Source organism: Ornithodoros turicata, chromosome 1 (assembly GCF_037126465.1).
Source record: "Ornithodoros turicata isolate Travis chromosome 1, ASM3712646v1, whole genome shotgun sequence".
NCBI classification, from domain to species: Eukaryota; Metazoa; Arthropoda; class Arachnida; order Ixodida; family Argasidae; genus Ornithodoros; species Ornithodoros turicata.
Window position 1 is genome coordinate 88,865,757 of NC_088201.1, and position 22,796 is coordinate 88,888,552.

The 22,796-nt window shown below is 47.4% G+C and overlaps 1 protein-coding gene across 2 annotated transcripts in view; it reads left to right on the forward strand.

Moving 5' to 3' along the window:
• The window catches only part of LOC135378448 (Y+L amino acid transporter 2-like), an 83,118-nt gene that overhangs the window by 20,998 nt on the left and 39,324 nt on the right, over positions 1 to 22,796 (forward strand). Inside the window, exon 1 of one of the 2 annotated variants that reach the window (XM_064611492.1) lies at positions 16,932 to 18,380. The exons of the other annotated variant lie outside the window; for it this stretch is intronic. Within the exon in view, the coding sequence (XP_064467562.1) occupies positions 17,849 to 18,380 (532 nt within the window). The 5' untranslated portion in view covers positions 16,932 to 17,848. Of the gene's footprint in view, positions 1 to 16,931; positions 18,381 to 22,796 lie in introns of those variants that run through there. 2 annotated transcript variants of the gene reach the window in all.

Below are 22,796 nucleotides of genomic sequence, written 5' to 3' on the forward strand. Positions count from 1 at the left end.
AGGCCGCACCTGTGAATGTGGTGCCGTTGTCAGTTACGATGCACGTTGGTAGTCCGAAGCGGGAACATATGTCCCGGAGACGAACAACGGTCACCTCTGCAGTTGCAGATTTTACCGGGATAGCCTCTATCCAGCCAGAATGACTATCCACAACGATTAATATCATTTTTCCTTCAATCGGTTCCGCATAGTCCATGTGTATGCGAGTCCATGGTTCGGCGGACGATGGCCTTGTCAGTGGCTCTTGAGATGGTGGATGCCGCCTGCTGGCATATCGGGCAGGAACGTACTCGTTGTTCCACGTCTCGGTCGATTCCTGGCCACCAAATCAGGGTTCTGATGAATGCTTTTGTTGCATTAATTCCCTGGTGTGTGCCGTGAAGTTCTGCGAGCAGAGCGTTTCTTGCTCGTTCTGGTATCACTATGCGCTGTCCACCATATTGGGTTCGCGTCGAACATGTCGAGAACGTTGAATGCTGTGTCAGTTGTTCCCTCGGGGTGCACGTTACACTGAACTGGAAGCCGGCTAAGAGCGTCAGCGTTTCCATTGGTTGCCCCAGCCTTGTACTTCAGTGTATATTGGTAATGAGCCAGTATCAGAGCCCAGCGTTGTATCCTTGTTGCAGCTACAGTCGGTACAGGCTTGTTTTCACCAAGAAGTCCCACCAGTGGCTGATGGTCCGTTTTCGGGACGAATTTCCTTCCCAGTAGGTAGTCCCTGAATTTTGTGATGCCGAAAATGATAGCCAGTGCTTCTTTTTCCAGGTGAGAATAGTTCTTCTGTGCATCACTTAGTGTTCTGGACCTGAACGCGATGGGCCTGACGACGCCATCAATGTTGTGTGAAAGTACTGCTCCCAAGCCGTACGGCGATGCGTCACATTCGAGGATGACGTCCCTCGACGGATCAAAGTGTAGAGAAACTCCGCTTCTAGGAGTGTTTTCTTGGCATTTTCGAAAGCCTTAGCTTCTTCAGTTCCCCAGTGCCAACGGGTATTTTGCACCAGCAATGCGTACAGGGGTGCTAGTAGCGTTGACATGGTAGGCAGGAAACTTCGGTGATATTTCAAGAGTCCCAGGAAGGAACGTAGTTCCGTCACATTCCTCGGTGGCATAGCCTTAGAAATTGCATCAATTTTTAGTTCTGACGGATGCAGTCCGTTTCTGTCAATTGTGTGACCCATGTACGTCACCTGTTGCTTGCCGAACTCGCACTTCTCACGTTTCAGACGGACACCGTACTCCCTGAGTACTTGGTATACCTTCTTTAGAGTCTGGCCGAATTCGTCCTTCTTCTCAGAAATTAGGACATCATCCAGGTATACCTGACATCCTGGTATGCCGCGTAGCACAGACTTTTCCTTTGAAACAAGGCGGGCGCCGATGCAATACCAAACGGTAATCTGTTGTAACAGTATAGTCCCTTGTGCGTGCTTATAACTGCAATTTTGTGTGACTCTTCGTCAAGGGGAACTTGCAAGTATGCATCGCGGAGGTCGAGTTTTGAAAACCCAATAACCTCCTCCCAGTGAAGCGAATAAGTCATCCACCTTTGGCACGGGTACAGTTCAGTTGTGCACGCCGGATTAAGTGTAGTAACCTTAAAATCACAACAAATACGCACTGAACCGTCCTTCTTCTGCACAGGTACAATTGGCGTCGCCCAGAGCGAGTGGCTGACAGGTGTGATGATCCCTTCATTTGACAGTATGTCTAGCTCTTCTGCTACTTTGTCGCGCAATGCGTAAGGCAGAGACAGACCTTTCTTTGAAGTACTTTGGCGTGGTTTCGGGACGCAGGTGAAGATGTACAGGTTCTCCTTTCATCACCCCTAGGCCAGGCTCAAATAAGTCGCTGGACTCATTTGTGAGGTTTCCGATCGTGGCATGATGCGGTGTTCGCAGGACGTTGATGTTGTGATTCAGAATACTCAAGGCTTCTATAAGGTCCCTTCCTACCAATGCTGGTCCGGAGCAACCGACCACATATAGCTGTCCGTCAACCTCTCTACCCAGGTGTTCAACTGGTAGTCTGAGAACACCGAGAACAGGCAAAGTTCCAAGGTAGCACGACAGTTTAATGTCGCATGGCGAAATAGGCGGCCAAGCCGTGGCATGTCTCTTGAAGAGGTCTTCATTGATCACACAAACTGGAGATCATGCGTCGAGCTCCATATCTAACACAACTCCAGCCCACTTCAATTTGAGCATGATTGGCTTCATCTTACTTGAAGATGGTCCCTTTAGCGTGTACAGGTTGAAGCATTCTTCCTTAGAAGATGTCTCAGTGTGGTTGCCTTTGTCTTCTTCCAGTTCCAAGGAGTTGGATTGGTGCGTTGAAGATATCTGCTATCCCGTCTTACATTGACTAGCGTGGTGTCCGCGCTTCTTGCATCGGAAGCACACTTTGTCTTTGAACGGGAAGTTGGGAGGCTTGTGCTCTTTGCTTCCGCACCTGATACACGAAAACGACTTCTGTGAGTCTTTCGACTGTCGTTCTTGCTTGCTTTGCTTGCGAATCGCGTTGACGGCTCTATTAACACCTGACGCGGATGCCGCACTCGGCTCAAGTTCCTTGGAGCTCTGAACTGCAAGCTCCGCTGCCGTAGCAATCTCAACACTATGTGCGAGTGTCAAGGTCTTGGGCTTCGTCAGCAAAACTTTCTGGACGCTCTTATCCTTAATTCCGATGACAAATCTGTCGCACAAGTTGCGTTCAAGCGCAGCACCAAAGCCACAGCGGTCAGCGATTGCACGGAGTTCGGCAACAAAAACAGTAATGGTTTCTCCTTCACCTTGCGTGCGGTTGTGAAATCGAAATGTTTCCGCTATTTCTGATGGCTCTGGACTGAAATGGCTTGTTAGAGTCATCATGATTTCGGCATAAGGCACTTCCATTGGTTTCCTTGGAGCGAGAAGACCACGCAGTCTGCTCTGTGTCGGCGCACCCACCGAAGAGATGAAAATGGGTCTTTTTTTCTTCTCGTCCGTAATGCAGTTGGCATCATAAAAGGCGTCCAGTCGTTCCTTGTACTGGTCCCATGTTTCCTCGAGCTCAATGAACTCCGGTACTTTTCCGATGACAGACATGAAGGTAGGAGCAGGGCCGGTTCCTTCCGTCTTGGGCATGACGTATCAAGCGCTGCCACCAAGAATGTGTACGGTGAATGTCACGTAGATCCAGATCCCGTACTCGTCGCCAGTGTTACATGGAGGTCCAGTTTATTACTTTAGAGACAGATACATAAGGTACGTGTGTACCGGCAGATAGTTCGAAGGAGACTGCGCCTTAGCGTTCGTCTTACGTTTACACTAGAGTGCGGGAGAACAAAGCTCACTTGACAGCGTCCGGCCTCGGGTGTTTCGGGCAGGTGTGTGTGTCCCGAATAATCGCTGACATGATCGGTTGCTATGCGGCGTACGCAGCAATTTCAAATGTTATTTTAATTAAAATGTTGCCCATTCCCGATCCCATCAATGATCAGCTATACGGGCCCTTTTCGGCAGTACTCAGCATTCTAATGAGCACCCTTCCCAGAAATATCTTCGTTGGTGGTAACCAAGGTCGTGCTGAAGACTGGGAGGTGGTGGGTTCGAATCCTACCTCCGGCTAAGCTGTCTGCGGTTTTCCCTGGGTTTTCCAGACGAATGTCGGCACACTGTCCCCAGAAGTCGGCCCAGGACGCATACTAATCCCCCTGACCCCACTCCTTCCTGCTGTCCTCTCTCCGCCTGTCCACATCTGTACGCCGCTCATAGCCACAGTTGCTTCGCGGCGCTAACACGCAATTAAAAAAAAAGAAATATCTGACAAAACCACCAGTCATACGAAGGTACAGCCACAGTGATGACTAGAGCCTACATGTTTAGGCATGAAAACAAGGTTGGGTTTAGGCGCCTATAAAAGGCAGAAAAGCCTCTTGTAAGGCACTAAAAACGGAGTTATAGGCATCGCATATTATAGCCCATTTTTTTTTTGTGCTTTATACGTGGAGCCCAACTCTACGAATGTGGAAACTGGATCGTGATGACCCATGAAAGACAAAAATGATCCCTTCAACTTCACGGTGGCACCTCTGTTACCAGGGCTGTTGGAAGCATCATAAAGTACTCGTTACACGACATCTGTACATAAAATTAGAAGTGCTCGAACATATTGCTTTTCACGCCAAATGACCAGTTTCATCAAAGGTCCAACATTTGATCAACTGTCATCTCTTCGTCTGTCCTCATCTGGCCCTCATCTATACGCCGCTCAAAGGCACAGTTGTTTCGCGACGCTAGCATAAAATCGAAAAAAAGTGGTCTCTTTGTACATTTCACGCAATTTCGCTTGCTCTTCTGTTTGGTGAAGTGACGACTCCCATTAACTGCGGTTTACATATCAAAATCCCCGTAACCTTCATATGGGTAAAACAAGCCATTGCAAAATATCGGCTAACTTTTGTCTCATCAGCCACTCTGTCGCGACGTACGTCCCCATGTTTGTCCTTGCTCCTATCGTCATCATAATCGTCATCGTCATCATCAGCTATCTCTGTGGAGACGTCAGAAACATCTAAGGCGGGACGGTCCCGTTCAAAAGGAAGCAAACATTGAGTGCAGCATTCCATCTTCCCCCCACTAGTCTTGTGGCGCCCACGGCATCTGGAAGGACAAAGAGCTTTTTATGTGCACGAGTCCGTCGGTTTCCATCTGCTCGTATAATGACTCTGCGTAATGACAGGGCGCTAGGTAGCACAACGTGCAGGTTCAATGGAAGCATGGAGCGGGAGCTTGCGTGATATGACGTCGTTTTCATCTTGAGAGTCGGTGAGTACTTCACCGGGCCAATAAGTAACGGTTCCGAACCAGTGGTAGATCCAGGGGAGAGGGAGATCCCCCCCCCCAAACGCAAGGTTACACATTAGCTTTCCTTCCCTCCCCAATTACGCGCTTCGACAATGAACCCCCCCCCCCCGCCCCAAAGCGCGGGTCTGGATCTTCCCCTGTTCCAAACCAACAGTATACAACTAATACAAGTGCGTAATGATGTGCATAATAGTTGAATGGAAGAAATATAACGAAGTAACTTTTTTTCCGCACACATCAACATCACAACGAAGTGACGTGCACCTCACAAGCACACACACACAAAGCCTCCAAAGCCTGCGAACGCAGTCGGGCAAACGGTTGGATTTATTCGCCAATTGCTGTGATTTGTTGCACGACCAGAGCTGTTGAGTTCGGCGGCGTTGAGCTCAGGAAGCCTAGCCGCCGTATTCTTGAACGAGACTCGACTCGAAACTCGACTCGAGCTGCTCCTCGAGGCCGGTTCTGCGCTTCATAAATCGACCTTGACTCGAAACGCCCCTCGAGTGGAGGAATTCCTCCGTGTATTCCTCGAAAATCTCGAGGTAGCATCGGTGTTACGGCTACCTCGAGAACGCTCCTCAACTCGAGTTTGGCTGGTGTCATGGCGGAAGACAGGTCGTTCGCTGCGTCCATCGACTGCGTTTTGTGCCACGATGGCATTTAACTGGGTGCTGACAACATTACCACTGAGCGACAACGTTCAATAAGGGGCCATCAAACTCCTTTTGACCATTTTGATGATCACGAGTTCCTCATATGGTATACGGTACCGCTTCATGAAGAAAACCGTACGAAGCCTTTTGGATCCATTGCCAGTGGAGGAAAATGTGTGCAATCGTGGGCTACCTCTACCTCCTGTGCTACAGCTGCCCGTCGACATGTGATTTTATGGCGTTAGGACTTTTCGAACTGCCTCGGGAGACATTGTGAATGTGTCAGAAACGACGGTGTGCCGCGTTGTGGAAAAAATCCCACACCTTCTCGCAAGCACACTTTTCAAGACAAGGTGTAATAAATTTTCATTCTGTCGCGCTATTTAGCACAAAGAAGGTGTGTTTGAAGGATGTTCTCACGCAAAAAGTGGTGCAAAAAAAGAAACAGTGCATTGACTGGACATCTAAAAAAAATAAACAGCTGATCTGCTTCCTCAATGTTTTTCCGTAATCTTTATACTGTATCAAGCTGGCCCAACCCCTGCTCCAGCTATCACCGAAACGGCTCAACAAATCTTCCATTCATGTTTTTTTTTTTTTTTTTGCAATTGTTGTTCCAATAGTACGAATTCCGTTTGTTGGGTGGGATAACAGGCTCCACCGTTTAGACAGAGCGCGATTTAGGGCCATAAAAGTTCGTACGACATGCTCGCGGTGACTCCCAGAGAATGGTCTCCCCGATTCTTTGCTCGGGATGCTGTTGTAAAATCTGTTTTGTTTGTTTGATTGTTTATAGCTACCCTCAAGGCGTCGGGTAAACGTATCCATCCGCTAACAAACAGTCATTCACGCCACATATTGTAACATAATAGAAGAGTGAGAAGCAGTGACATCATCTTTCATATTATTTGATACGAGGTGACCATGCCATTAAGCTAGCTGCTGCCGTTGTGGTTGTAATTGCCAGACCAGAAAACTAGGAAACCTATCAGTCTGTTTCCCTGTTCGAAACACCTGCACCCTTCTTCAAACACTTGCAGACCTTTGTGTTTGTATTTGTAATGCACGTTGGTCGGAATAAAGTAAAGAATGACATTTATTTTTCATGCCATAAGTGTGTTTTAAGCACGATAATTAACATTTTCGAGTGGTCCCGAAAGACGGCTGGGGACGAGACTACAGCTTTATTCGAGGACGGTTTCTCGAGGAGCGCCTCGGCGGAGGAATCCCCGAAGCGGGTTCATGAAACGCATGGGCTCTTCGAGTGGAGCAGCGTCACTTTCCTCCACTCGTTGGAGTCGAGGCGGAGCGTCGAGTCGAGGCTTGTTCAAGAATACGGCGGTAGATGTTACTTCCCAGGTTGAGTTTCAAGAGAAGTTCAAAGGAAATTCGGATCCTCTCTGCCTCTAGCCCTCCCGCTCCACAGCACACGCGTCTCTCTCGCGTTCCTAAAGCGAAGCAGCATGGCTTCAGGTAGAATTCATTGTACGTTGGCGTCTGTAGCACCAGCCGCGTCTAGCCTATTGAGCTCAGGATCAAACTTATGATCTTGGTAGGAGCTCGGGTTCGGTCCCGGCTGAGGACGGCAGATGTCGACTCGAGGAAGTAAACATGGTTTCCAGCACCTTGTGTGGAAGATTTTCTGCGCATTTTAAGAACCGCGAGGCCTGTTTGGCACTTAACATATGAGTCTCATCACTCACTACTTAATAGCCTTGGCAGTACACTGAGCATCAGTTCATTGCCTGTTCTGGAACCGCTGCCAAACCTATTGAGAGCAAGCCTGAAACACGTCCTTAATTTTTATGCAAACGGGCCTGTCATGTGTCGCATGTTGTTACACAAAAAGGAGGTGAACGGTCATCATTTTACATTTTAAATCGTAATGAACGCGGTGCTGCGCGGACTCTCGTCCCAATTATTTGCTTCTTCATTCAAACGTCCTAGACGATTTTCACCTGAAAAGGGGGGACACAGAAAGAACGCCTCACTTTGGTTCGTTGTTATTTCCTTCTCCGTTCGTTGCCTTCGCTCTGCCGATGGTAGAACCTTCGTACACCATTTTGCTCCTCATCGAATGAATCTAACTCTTGATTCTGCAATAATCATAAAAGTCTGTGTGATACTTTTTCGATGTTTCCGCCGTATGTTTCCCGCTAACCATGTTCATCGTCTGTGTCACTAGTTCTCATCCGGGGTTCCTCCCCGGAACCGATGTGTTCCCCGAACTTGAGTGAGTGAAACATGAAAGTTCACCCTATATAGGCAAACCATGGTACCCCGTCATGCCCGACATCACTTCGTTGGCATAGGGATTGGCATTGAGATCGCTGGACCAGGAGCCCGATTTTCAAATTGTCGTTATCCCATATAACGCGCGTAAATGCATCACTTGTGATTCGCCACGAGTTCTTGCGCGAGCCTACCAAAGCGGCTTGGAGCGCGCGAACTTTAAATAATGGTGACAACACTTGTTAGATCAGAGTTCAAGATCGAGGCCCAGGTTCCTGGACCGGGTTGCCGTGGCTGATGTTCATTTGTCAAGAGTATAGAGCCCGCAGCTCTTGCCATCTATCATTGTGTAGTATAGTAGGTTTCTTTAATCACTGTGTCTGTTTATCGCACCTATACAGCTAAAATCAACGGCACGGGGTCAACAGTGTGAGCTAGTAAAAGACTCCCGCAGCATAGAGTGAAGAAAGCTATAACAACATGCTTTGATACATATATAGAGTCAATTCAAATGGATTGACGCCTAATGCATATTTTCTTAACTTCCTGACAGAGGAATTGCTACTTTTTAGTTGTAGCGGCAAATAATTCCAAAACTTCGCATCAAAGCAGGCAGTTAGTCGTGTGCCATACACATTTCTCGGGCGATATAAAATTTAGTTTCTACTTTAGTTTGGTTACTTTAAAATACTTCACGTAGCGTTCACATGCGTCTGTAATGACTGGTAGAGGCAGAATGGTATGCAGCGCGCAGGGTATGAGCCGGACTGAAATCAACTTCTGTGCCTTTTGAAAAAGTTCTCACCTCAAGGTATCCCGCGGGCTCTCTTTGTCGCATACTTTTGGATGTGATCGACATGTTGCCGGAACCAATAAGAGGAAAGCGCGAAAATCACTTTCGGAAGTTACAGTATTTCGCTATCATCTCACAAAACTTGCTGTATACATAGATACTCGGTGATGCCATTCCCACTCTGTGACCTTGGCGTCCATTTCAACTTCACTTTGGTTCAATTGACTACATGTGTTGACTGCGAATGAGCATGAATGGCTCGCATCTGGCCACTAGAGAAAGTCTATTTGTAAAAGACATGAGCATAACGGCTACAGGGTTGTCAGATGGCAGCTATTCAGGCCTGCACTTTCTCTCGCATATGAAGTCGCCTTCCTGCTGATTCTCTTTTGTGCGTTATAGTTTTATTCTTCGTTTATATGCACTTCACATTAGTTCAAGGCAACATGTACTGCAGCCTGTGAGATACATATATACTTATTTGAAATTTTCGATCAATTATTCTAGAGCCCATATTGTTTTTTTCGCGCATGAACGTGCTCTGCCAATATTGTGTTTAAAGGCGGGCCGATGCCACACGATTCAGTTAGTCAGGAGCATTACCGCCGTATTCTTGAACAAGCCTCGACTCGACGCTCCGCCTCGACCCCAACGAGTGGAGGAAAGTGGCGCTGCTCCACTCGAAGAGCCCATGAGTTTCATGAACCCGCTTCGGGGATCCCTCCGCCAAGGCGCTCCTCGAGAAACCGTCCTCGAATAAAGCTGTAGTCTCGTCCCCAGCCGTCTTTTGGGACCACTCGAAAATGTTAATTATCCTGCTTAAAACACACTTATGGCATGAAAAATAAATGTAATTCTTTACTTTATTTCGACCAACGTGCATTACAAACACAAAGGTCTGCAAGTGTTTGAAGAATGGTGCAGGTGTTTCGAACAGGGAAACAGACTGATAGGTTTCCTAGTTTTCTGGTCTGGCAATTACAACCACAACGGCAGCAGCTAGCTTAATGGCATGGTCACCTCGTATCAAATAATATGAAAGATGATGTCAGTGCTTGTCACTCTTCCATTATGTTACAATATGTGGCGTGAATGCCTGTTTGTTAGCGGATGAGTACGTTTACCAAACGCCTTGAGGGTAGCTATAAACAATCAAACAAACAAAACATTTTACAGCAACATCCCGAGCAAAGAATCGGGGTGACCATTCTTGGGGAGTCACCGCGAGCATGTCGTACGATCTTTTATGGCCTCAATCGCGCTCCGCCTAAACGGTGGAGCCTGTTATCCCACCCAACAAACGGAATTCGTACAGTTGGAACAACAACTGCAAAAAAAAAAAAAAAAAAAACATGAATGGAAGATTTGTTGAGCCGTTTCTATGATAGCTGGAGCAGGGGTTGGGCCAGCTTGATACAGTATAAAGATTACGGAAAAGCATTGAGGAGGCAGATCAGATGTTTATTTTTTTTTTAGATGTCCAGTCAATGCACTGTTTCTTTTTTTTGCACCACTTTTTGCGTGAAAACATCCTTCAAACACACCTTCTTTGTACTAAATAGCGCGACAGAAGGAAAATTTATTACACCTTGTCTTGAAAAGTGTGCTTCCGGGAAGGTGTGGGATTTTTTCCACAACGCGGCACACTGTCGTTTCTGACACATTCACAATGTCTCCCGTGGCAGTTCGAAAAGTCCTAACGCCATAAAATCACATGTCGACGGGCAGCTGTAGCACAGGAGGTAGAGGCAGCCCACGATTGCACACATTTTCCTCCACTGGCAATCTATCCGAAAGGCTTCGTACGGTTTTCTTCATGAAGCGGTACCGTATACCATATGAGGAACTCGTGATCATCAAAATGGTCAAAAGGAGTTTGATGGCCCCTTATTGAACGTTGTCGCTCAGTGGTAATGTTGTCAGCACCCAGTTAAATGCCATCGTGGCACAAAACGCAGTCGATGGACGCAGCGAACGACCTGTCTTCCGCCATGACGCCAGCCAAACTCGAGTTGAGGAGCGTTCTCGAGGTAGCACCGATGCTACCTCGAGATTTTCGAGGAATGCACGGAGGAATTCCTCCACTCGAGGGGCGTTTCGAGTCAAGGGCGATTTATGAAGCGCAAAACCGGCCTCGAGGAGCAGCTCGAGTCGAGTTTCGAGTCGAGGCTCGTTCAAGAATACGGCGGTTAATCTTGCAACACCTCTCAGATATTCCAGATGGGATAGTCCACGATAGTCCACTAGCTCGGTGCAACAGTGACCGGTGTTCCCGACTGACTTGCTGCTCCAGATGGCGACGTAGCCGACACGTCGCTAGCTTTTTTCGTTTTAGACCCAGTGTCGCCCGCATGCAATGTAGTTTTGCCGCCGTACCTGACGAGCAATGCGCATTTGGTGACCACTTCGACACAGTGTTGCACGTAATTTTTTAAACGCCCGTAAATTTAATTTGCTAACAAAAACTATGAAGCGTTCCAAGCGAAAGAGAGGTGTTCATAGCCGAGGCGGGGAGGAGGCCGAGCAAGGGATAGATAGCGTCTGTAACGGGCACGGACAACGGCAGGAACCGGTGGGAGGATAGGAAGCACGGGGCCGGACAGGGCCATCTTCGCCAGGGTGTCAGCAGCCTCGTTGAGCGGGAGCCCACAATGGCCTGGAACCCAGGTTACAATGAGGTGTGATATGTGAGAGGGGGCGAGTGAGGCCAGGACTGGGAACAACGAGCTATCGCGACAGTCCAAGGCCGATACCACAGATGAGGAGTCGGATATGAGAAGTGCCTTACTGAAAAGCGGGGGCACTTTGAGTAGTGCGAGGACCATTGCCAGGAACTCGCTCCCGTAAACAGGTGTATAGTCGGGCAAGCGGATAGGAAAACGGGCGTCAAGTTGCGGGATGACAATGCCCACACCGGCCCCCTCGTCCGAGACAGATGCATCAGTTGCGATGATGAGGTGATCGGAGAACCGAGAGAAATGGCAATTCAACACAGTCTGGAGATGATTCAAGGAGGTGTGCTTCGCGCCGGGACGAAATATATCGAGAACCTGGACGGAAATTCGCACTGACGGGGGCATAGGTGGGGCGATGTTTACAAGCGAGACGTCCAGTGGAATCAGCAGACGCTGAGCAAAGCTGAGCTGAGTTCTCGTAATTTTTTGAGAATATATATCCCAGGGCTTCTGTTCCGAATTTCTACCTTTTTTTACCGACAGTTTTTTTGTTCGAGTCCTTCCATGTTCCTTTACGTGCGAAAACGCGGGCTCATAGCAAAGAAAATACACATGGGCCCGGTTTCCCCAACGCCGATTAACATTTGAACAGAGATCAACGGTCTCTCAACTTGAATTTAACGCTTAATTCTGCTTCACTAAAGGGAGCTATTGCACTAAAACACTCATCACGTCACCAACTGTCATTTGTAAAGAAGTGAGTGTTAACTTCAAGTTTTAGCCTTGATCTCGGTTCAAAGTTAACCAGCGTTGGTGAAACCTGCCACTGTCCCCTTCCTTTCCCCATTTTTCTTTATTCTCACTTTTTTATGAAGGATTTGGTGTTGGTCGTATGTTCACATCAGTGTGCGAACGACTGAACAACAATTTTATTTTGGTGATGATGATTGGAGTGTTTCATCATAAAAGCCGATACCTCACCTCATTCTTCGCTGTAATTTGATTGATGAGCATCACAGTGGAGACCTCAGTCCTACTTGCCTACAAAAAGGTTAGAAGTGTGCCTTTAGGGCCGTGTGTTGGATTTGACCACGGACCAAGCAATTTTGTCATAGTAAGAAGGCGAGAATCTGGCTGACTACTCTAGTCCTAGACGAGGCAGGCGAACGACTGAGAGAGTGCTTGAGCATCGCATTCCCCCGCGACTTTTGTTTGCGGTGCACATATCGTCTTTTTCTGCCGGAGGGAAGACAAAACACGGTAGAAATAGTCGACACAGATACAGCAATAAGCGCAAAATGTTTTAGAGAAATCTAAGCACGTGCTGTGTTGACCACGAGGAATAGCAACAGAGTCTGTCGTTCGTCGTAGCAGGGTGTCGTTCGTTTTCGAACATGATGAAGCAGCCCTAAAAGAAATAACAGTAAAAGAGCAAATCACGGACACAGCAGACAAAACCTGTGACCGTGCCTTTTTTAGCGCTATTTCATCGCTCTGAACATTTACCAACAAGCCGAATTCTTCATCCAATCCGTTTCGTTGCTGTTAGCGAATAAGCGCACTAATGTTTCGATATGTTCGATTGCGTACTTTCCTTCCAGTGCTTTGACGATCGAAGACTGCACCCGTACCCTCTACTGTTATGCGTATCTGGTTTTGTCCTCGGCGTCCTGTTTCCGGGCGTCATGCGTGGCGCAAAAGCGATGCGCAGTTACGGTAGGAGACTCGTTGGATTTCCGCGCATGAAAGGAAAACCTGTATCTCCCGCTACGATTACCTTTCCGTACATCCAGGGAACGTTCCCCCTTTCTGTTTCATTTTTCTGCAGTAACTTCTCATCTAGCGTAGTCGCTGTCGGACAATCACTTTTAATGGATTACCATTAAGACAATAGGAGGACAAAAGCCCATTCGCATTACCATTACTCATTACCAGTGCCGGCGTCTACGGGGAACCAGGAAGAAGCCGCCTTAGGACGACAGAGCCGAGCAAGAAAATGAAGGATACGGTGTGTGTGTGTGGGGGGGGCACGAATTTCCCACTGGTCCTCCCGGAGGCGAAATGTAGACGCCGGCCCTGCTCATTACAGTTTTGGAACGCAATGCATGATATAACTCGTTATTTAGTAATGCATTACTAACGCCATTACTTTGGCATCATGTTTTCCCAGAAGTCTCCAACACTGTCCAGTGTGGTACTTCAATCGCGTACTGTGAAGAGACTCGATTAGTCTTTTACTGCGTTACATGTAGCTGATGATGCGAATTATGCTTTCTGCATTATGCTTTCTGCATTATGCTTTCTGGCAATCACAGATAATATTTCTTGCAAGGCAGAAGGAGTTGGCTCTGTCTTCGTTCTTGGTTGCCGGGTCGGTGACAAAAGTGACTGGGAAAAACAGCTTTTGGATCTTCGTTTCTTCTACATTGAGCAATTCGTAACTGCTGGCTTTAGACGATGCGTGAACTTTAAAGCCATGTAATGACAAATGAGTAATGCCACTACGCATTTCGAGGTCAAAATGCAATGACATTACATTTACTGATTACTCCGCCACAGACTTGAATGCGTGTTAGCATTACCATGCTGCCTATGCGTCTCGGCAAGGTGTATCCCTACGCGTTACGGTTCGAATCCTGAAACCGGCTGTGCTGTCTGAGGTTTTCCCTCGGTTTTCCGAAGGCTTTCCAGAAGAATATCGGCACAGTTCCCCTGAAGTCGGCCCAGGACGCACACTAACCTCCCCTGTCCCCCACTCCTTCCTGCTGTCCTCTCTCCATCTGTCGTCTCCATCTGGCATCGTCACGACTATAGCCCGAAAAAAAAAAAAAGAGTGGGAGAAGACTCATCCCTCACCTCACCTTATGCGTACGTCTTCTCCCAATTATAAGTTATTATATGGCCGTTACTTTCAATAAAGAATAACTTTTCTATACACGTCGCAGTTGGTGTAAATAGTTTAAATAGCAAAGTATGGTGTGTGACTATATGTTGCGAGAAATTACGAAATATAGTTATTTTGCTTCAGAACATCTTGTTCATCATTGCCGTAAAGATGTACATGACCAGAATTCAGGGACACGACACAGAAAGCCGGCTTCGCGGGATAACAGACAACCATGCAAGAAAGCCGACTTGACAGATTTGCACGAGGATATGGGAGGAGGAAAAATTCGAGGAGGGACGAGGAGGAGAGATAAGAAAGAGAACTTTTAACGTCATCTGCACGGCAATAACACTGTGGGCACGCGGGGCACGCACGAGAGCTCGTGCTCAGGTAAAAAAAACGCAACGCGTGGCTCAGAATTGAAATATGCATCAAGCCTTTTCTGTTGGTTGAATGTCGTTGCGAAATCAAAAATCGCGCTATAGAAGCTCGTGATGCGAAATGATTGGTCCGCGTGAGAAAGGCATGATCTTAATATTAATAATTGGTGGCGCCGACTATGATCATGAGCGTCGCCACGGTAGATACATTGGTCTACTTGTGAACAATTTCATGATGCAAAGGCAGCTATGGCCTTAGTGTAACCTTTAGTGGAAATTAATATGAGCGATGTACTCGAGAATATTTTCTATTGCAACTAAGAAAGAGTAGACAGGGACGTCCAGAGATCGCTATTGCAGACCTGCTGTTCGTCAATCAGTACCAATGTAGTACCAATGCGCTAGCTGCTGGGCTGTCGCCGACACACAGGAGCTGCAACTACGCAAGTTAAGCTAGTTAACGAAAGAGTCATATTGGCGAATGTTCAGCCGTTCTGCTTCTACAGGGACAGGCATGAACTAATCCTATACTGTGCTATCTTATCGAAACTACTAAATTACGTCGCGCCTACGGCAGTGATCTGCAGGCAGGTAAAGCCAATTTTATGAGCAAGTGTACCTGAATTCTAAGAAATGAAATAAAAAATACTATATGATATGTGTATTAAAAAAAAGTACCACACCAAGGATTGAACCCAAGAACGTAAATCCGTAACGCGCTCACTATACCACGAGACCAGCAACGCAACAACACAGCGCGAAGAATTTGCTTAGAAATACTCTGAAAGCCACCGTAAGCCTATCGCGTACTTTTTTCGTTGTGGGAAAAAAATTAGGACCTCCTGCAACTGCGCGTAAAGTTGCAGAGCGCACAAGATAGGCCAGTCTTTCATGTCCAATGTGGACACTTTTTGGGGAAGCCTTAGTTTTGACGTAATTAAAGGATTAAGACACGCCAATGTATCCTGCCATGAAGCCAACACGGCGAAAATAAGTCTCTCAGGAAAAAAAGTGTGACGGTCTCACGCTACCAAGCCACTTGTGGACAATCGAAGAACCTTCTGCCGTCACGCCTAGATGTGGACACTTTTTTCAAACCCTCAGTACTAATGGATATTTTACGGAAAGCAGACGGAATGTATAGCTTCAATGGAGGGCATCGAGTTCGCAGGTTAAGCCAACTTTAAGAGTAGGTGTCCCGCAATTCTGGGAATGATCTTTTTGACGTTGGTTTTAGATCTTCCGAACGTTTGTTGTTAAGTTATCCTTGTCGGAACCTTGTGGTGTTGGGGCCTTCAGCACAGCATCGTTGAACAGTGAAGGCTCCTGCGTACAGGTGTCAGTATAGCTTACGCAACTGCCGCATCAGACATCGTACTGAACCAGGTCTACGTGCTCCAGGATGGACCACCAAAGTACACCAGGGAGGAACTTTGCTCTAGAACACCGTCTATTTCGCAGAAGCCTTAAGGAGACGGTCGCATCCTTTCCAGTCGATTTCGTAACTATGGTGTGATTTAATTCTTCGTTGACCACGATATCGATCCTTTTCCCCAGTGTCCAGTGAGGCTGGTAAACATACGAAGCAAAAATATATCAGAAAACTCAGGCTCGTATGACAGCAATGAGACGGGGTGAAGTAGCCACACTGTTTGCGCATGACAGCTTACACCAGGTTTTTCGTCAAACAATAGCGCGTGCGACAGTGACTGACCAAACCATCGGGAATTTTGATGAACCGCAATTGCTTGGCCCGGAGTAAATATATCCTCCGACTGCAACTGTAGAAGCCATTCGCAACGCACGATTTCAGACTAGGCTTCGGGATGTTTTACACAAGGGTCTTGACAGATTCAAGCTGAATTCTTGAATAGATTTGGTGGCTTTTTCGAGGGTATGCTTACGGCAGGAAGACAAAACAGTGGCATGGGCAGGGAACAGCGTAGCTTTACATGTATCACGTTAATTATACGTCCTGCCCAAAGCAATTATGAGCTTTACTACCGCAATAGCAGGGTTATCGTTACAGTCCTCACTTATCTTAGCCCTCGTCGTATAGCTTCCACCTCAAGCCTCTCTTCACGCAGTTGTCTGATACTAGACCTCCACGATTGCTTCATCATGCACACGCACGTCACTGGCGTGATATATCTCACATAAATCTTCCAGATTGTGCATGAGGAAGGGAGGTCCAGATTGCCAAAGCACATTATCGGGGTCTTGAACCGACACATCCCTGCGCGTGCAATCGAGAAATATTCTTTCCTAAGCATTCTTTGTCTGTAGAGAAGGAGGCCCTTCAGATATCTCTCTGGGAGGCCGTCACCGATAATACGAAAAATTGGCCATCGCAATCGCACGATTTATCTTTCTCGCTGAATATCAGGTTCGCTCCAAAGTGCAGACTATTGCTACGTCATTCAGCTCCCTATAATCGGAGTAGTGGCACATTGTGACGGCATATCTCGCCGTTCATCCAAGCAGTGCCATCCACGTGCAACCGCGTTCCGAAAAAAGTTCTCCTTCGGTGATTCCACCTTAGCGGAAACGGAGTTCACTGCGGAACCTAGGAAACGAATGGAGAACTGTGAACATACCACGGAGCGTCTCTTCATCCGCGGAAAAGTACATTGACGGCAATCACGGAATTATTTGTGATTTCCGCGGGACATTGCTCGTCTTTCTTCAACGACTCTGGAGGGACATTACACTGTACCTCAAGTATAGCGTCGTGCACTCAACGGTCACGAAGGCAAGTGTTGCATCTGGACGTGCGAGTGGGGGACAAGCGCCACGTTGGAAGATCTGAAAGTGTAGCATCGGCTATCACGAGACGCGTTCGAGATAGTCCAGGCTAAGTGTGTCGGAACAAGTAAGTTGCACTTCATCAGGATTCAGGAGTGAGTTACGAAGACGTTGCCGTTCAAAGGTCACGAAAACGGGCAAGTGCTCCTACAGTACAGGCAAACGCTGCACAGTTAGCAAGTTTTGCGACACGTCTTTCCACATAATATCCGGAAAGCAGAGTCCTATATCAGAAGCACGTAGTAAAGGCTCTACGGCGTGCCAAGCCTTTTTCTCGGACCCAGCGAAAGTTACACCGTGTCAGCGTGCGTGCCTTTTCGTTCCCAAAGAGACGTCGCTTGTCTTGGCGAGCCAACTTTTACGGCTTAGATTGCCTCTATAACCTCGGAACGTTCAAGTGAAGATTGCCGTTGCAGTTGTTCAAGGCACTTCTCACGGGCATCCTTCAACGGTGAAACTACTCTCTACTTCGGAACCGTTGAGGAGAACTCAGGGTAAGACGCGTCAGCGTATCGCCGAGGGATCGTCCGGAAGCACTCTCCAAGGCTGCACGATCTCTTTTCTCTCACCATGGTCACAGGCGCCATGCATCCAGACCAAGCTTCACCAGAAAAGCTTTTGAACGGCAAGTACGAGAGCGCCGTCCACTATGAAGAAAACAGCGAGCAAACAAACCTCAAGAGGTCTAACTCTGTCGGGTTACGGCCCGAGCTTGGACTTACGAATGGTGTGGGTATGATTGTAGGGGTCATCATCGGTGCCGGCATCTTCGTTTCGCCCACTGGTGTCATACGGTACGCCGGTTCCACCGGTATGTCACTCGTGGTGTGGGTCGCATGCGGTGTTCTTTCCATGATCGGTGCCATGTGCTACGCCGAACTGGGAACCATGATTCCCAAATCCGGTGGCGATTATGCGTACCTGAACGCTGTCTACGGTCCTCTACCGGCTTTCATCTACCTGTGGATGTCGCTCTTGGTCATCATGCCCACGCACAACGCTATACAGAGCCTCACGTTTGCGAGTTACCTGCTCGAGCCCTTCTTCCCGGATTGTCTGCCGCCAGCGAATGCGGTCAGATTGATCGCTGCTGCTGTTCTTTGTAAGTGCCATTCGGTTCTTTCGCGTAACTATGAAGAAATTCGCGTCCGGGTTTTTGTGTGTTGAGTTTTGAATCATGGCCACAAGCTTAAGCGATACGCGTAAGTGTAGACGCAAACAGAGATTTAGTGTCGCCATTAGCTGACAGCCAAGTTTCAGTATCTGTCTCCGGAATAGTATAGGGGTGAAGTACGTACTACGAAGAATGCTACATAAATTACGTAGGGTTTGACAATGCCATAGTGACAAGATCGACACACTAAGGATAGATGTCAGGGCCCGATAACAGTGAATGTGGTAGGGCCTCTCCTTGGCTCTCAAGGGCGAACGATTTAGACCCAAGTCGCGAAAGAGAGGGAGGTGCAGTAGCAGTCCAGCATCTGTAAGCGAATTCGCGTGCTCGCTTAGGCTGTGCTTGCAACGTCATGATCGCTCTATGAAATCACGAGCTTGTATACATAGTAAAGGCCGAGCCTAGGTTTTCCCACAAGCCTCGCGGGCCACGTCATTTGAATATGAAGAGAGAGCAAGAACTCGTGTGTCGTAACTTTTATTTCTATTTTTTTTTTTTTTCATTCAGTGTTGGACCTGAAATGGCCTGAAAGCCTCAAATAAGCCCCGGGCGTTCGCCACCCGGGCGGTGTTGCCACGCCCGGGGCTTATTTGAGGCCTTTCAGACCATTTAGGGATTTAGGGACACATAGGGATGGAACGATATCAATATTTTATGTATGCGATGTTATCGATACTTTTAAAATATCGACATTACGATAAAATATCTATATTCACATCGATATAACTATCAATATTACATCGATATAGATATCGATGCGCCCTCAGAAATACAAGTAGCTGTGTTCCAATATCTCGCGCCCGCCAAGCCGCCTGACTAGGCAGCTGAGTAGACCCCTTTGCTTGTCACTATTGGAACAGGCTTGCCTAGCCGAGGCGCCTGTGGCGCCATCTCGTTGCTCACGCAAGAAATGCGTACGGCGCAAGCGCAGCAGGACTGTAATGCGCTAAGTTTGTAGGACATCGTGCATAAACTGTCACCTTCACAACTAAACATGTGTTGCAACTCTCTACGCAGTTTAAAAAACATACCACTATGTGCAACTTTACATTTAAAGCCAGCAGACACAGCGGGTACGCTGGTACCTTCAACGCGCGTCTCCATCCCGGCTGTCAGATGGTCAGGCGTAAAACTAGACTGCATCGATGCGCACTAGGCGGTAGCCGACTGAATAGTGGACTTGGAGATTTGGAACGAGACTTAACATGGCGGCACTTCCGGTTAGACCGCTAGGCAGTCGACTAACCGGGGTATTGGAACGCAGCCGTAATTTGTCGGCTTCTACGCGCGAATAGGGTGTGAAAAAAGGAGCGAGTCAACGCGTTTATTATAATCAAACGACAGATTTTTTTTCCTCTCTCCCTCTTGATTTGGTTTTGCTTTAGCGGAGAGGAAGGGTTGGAGATAGGGAGACGGTGAAACAACAGGATGCCGATATTTCGTGTAAATGTGTGATGCACGTGAGGAGCATATCAGTGTTGATGTTGCAGAATTTGTGAACCGCGTCGAGTTCGAGTCGAGGCAACGCCACCTAGATGCAGAAGGCCTGCTTATTGCCTCCTCTACCTCCTTCTCTACGTGGACGTATAAAGTTAGAATTCGTCTGCTACTGCTGCGATTCCCCGTTCTGCGAATTAAATAATTCGCAAATGATTGCACCTAACTTTGAACCTCCAGTCTTAAATCTGTAGACAATATGTGCAACACGCTTTTGAGAAAGATATGGAACTGTTTTGCGCGTTTTTTTTTTTTTAAGTTTTCCCCATTTAGTACGCGGGGACGTTCAATCACTAGTCGCAGACGACGGCGGTTCGTCTCCATAGCTACGACTGCTGAAAACACGTTTGTGATTAGCTACGGCCATTGAAAACACGATCCTGATTGGCTGACACTTAGTTGTTAGTTCCCATCGACGAGTGAGCAGGCTTTATCTGTCTAGGTGGTGTTGGTCGAGGGCAGCAAACGCCAAACTCTGGTATATTAGACGCGTGCTCTTTTTTCGCGTATATATTACTTTCAGTCATTCTCGAATGACTTTGTCTATTGTGTCGAAGGAAGAACTTTAGATGCCGCTTTTATAGGAACAAAGTCGACAAAGCGGCAGTGTTTATTCGTAAGACGTCTCTCAGGAATCCAGCCATTTGGTATTCTTTCGAGCCGAGCGGTGTCGCGATCGATAGTTTGAAGGTCAGTCAGTACAGATGAATTATTGGAAATGAAAATGTAAAGGTACAGCGGAAGTCAGACTACGGTTTTGCAGTAAGAAAAACCACACGCACATATTTTTACTGATAGCGTCTTCATCCCGTGCCTCAGCCGCAATACAGGAAGATCACGGATCGCAATCATCCCCATCGCTCTGACCGTCGCGCGAGACCGCGCCCAATTCATTTTGGCCTCAGCTTCCATCCTTCCCGGCTGTCGTTAAAAACCCCTCCTCCACTGGCTACACCTATCTCAGCTTTCTGCTTAATAGCATGAACCATAATAAAACAAAAGCAACTTTTTCATTTGTTCAAGTAATGGCGTGACAGCTTTTCAGATATCGATATTTCTTTTCAAAATACCGGTATATCGATAAAATATCGATATTTTAATTGATTGTATCATTTTTTTTACGATGTTGATATTTATCGATATCAAATGTTACGATATTTTTGAATCTCTAGTACGCAGTCGTCGTGTGATGTTGCGATTCACGATAATGAGTTGCAGCGCGTTGCAAGCAGCCACACAGGGGTCCGCTTTGGTAACAGCAACAACAGGGCCCCGATCATATTCATCGAAAGCAGAATCAACGTCTATGGTGCGGGGTCAACAGCGTTTGCTATCAAGACTCCGGTAGCATAGCATGACAACAGCTATAACAACATGCATAGGTCAATTCAGATAGACGGATGTACTGATATTAACATTGCCTTGAGGTATTAGCGCCGCAAAGCAACTGTGGTTGTGTGCGGTGTACAGATATGGACAGATGGAGAGAGGACAGCAGAAAGAGTGGGGGCAGGGGGGTTAGTATGCGTATTCGAGAACATTGAGCTTCCTACACGATTCTGTCAGCTCTGGTTAGCCGATAAGACTCCCTAACAATCACTTCCAAGCATGGCGAACACGTAACTGGAGCGTAGGACGGTGCACCTGTCGAGCACGGCTGAAGAAACGCGGGTGCAAGACCCTATAGTATATCTCGAGTGGATACTTGAATGCGCACCTGTCTGCGACAAGCGCTATCTAGTCCTTACACAGCTAACTCTTCAGCAGTGCGTTACCTCGCAAAAGCCTTATCAGCGGTGGAAATTCCCCTCTCGGAATTCCTGTACGGAGAAATCACAGGGAAAGTTATCTCGGTGTCTCTTTCGTTCTTTCACTCGCGTGACGTGCAAGGAGGACTTTCCGCATACCAGCAGTAACGAACTGTACCCGCGTTCATATAGCTAAACAGTAACTTGCAAAGTGCGAGAACTCAATGCAGAAAAGAGATGGCAAACCCGTGACAAAAGCTGTTCTGGGATTACTCCGCGACACAGGTCTCATGCATAGCCTGTGAACTCTCAGCTTGTCAAGTCTTGTGTCATCTCATTCGTCGATACCCCACCCTCACCTCGCCCCCATGCCTCCCACCTCATGCACCATTCTTCTTTTTTTTTTTCATCCTAGTTTTCTTCTCCTTTTCCTTTTTCTTTGATCTCTCTCTCATACCTCTCTCGCCGTTTGTTAGTTTCTTTCTAGTTTATTTTATTTAGTTAGTTAGTCTAGGTTACTTTATTTTCTACTTATATTCTTGCGGAATAGTAAGTCGACACACCGTTTGGCTGACCTTTCTTTTTCTCTTCTAATAAATATCCCCTGCAAACCTGAACTGGGTTACTGCTACTGTGCAGTTGGATTGCTGTTGTCACTGCAGGGCTATTTGGGCTAGTTCATGCCAGAGTGTCGAGCCGAAAATTTTATCGGTTCGGTTCAGGTTCGGGTTCAGACGTAAGGGGTCGGTTCAGATTCACTCTAGAACTCACTCCAACTGTCTTTGTTTTTTGTTCTTCTGTTTTCATCGGTCCTGACCTTTTCTGCACACCTCTCCCACCAAACACAACAACATGTTTCCGCAGCCCATTTTTACTGCATGATGAGTATTTGGCACGTGTATTGGGTGGGTGAGAGAAGGGTGGGGAAGGGGGTTCAGGTCGCAAAGAAAAACTGCAGTTGGAGGTCGACGCTTTGCCCGTCTCGTTCCTTCGCCTTTTTGTATCTCCCATGCTGTACGTGTCTACGATGTTCTTGCCTGGAATGCATGCACTCGCGCAGTTTTAGAAGTTATTTCTAGCCTCTATTGATATCATGTGA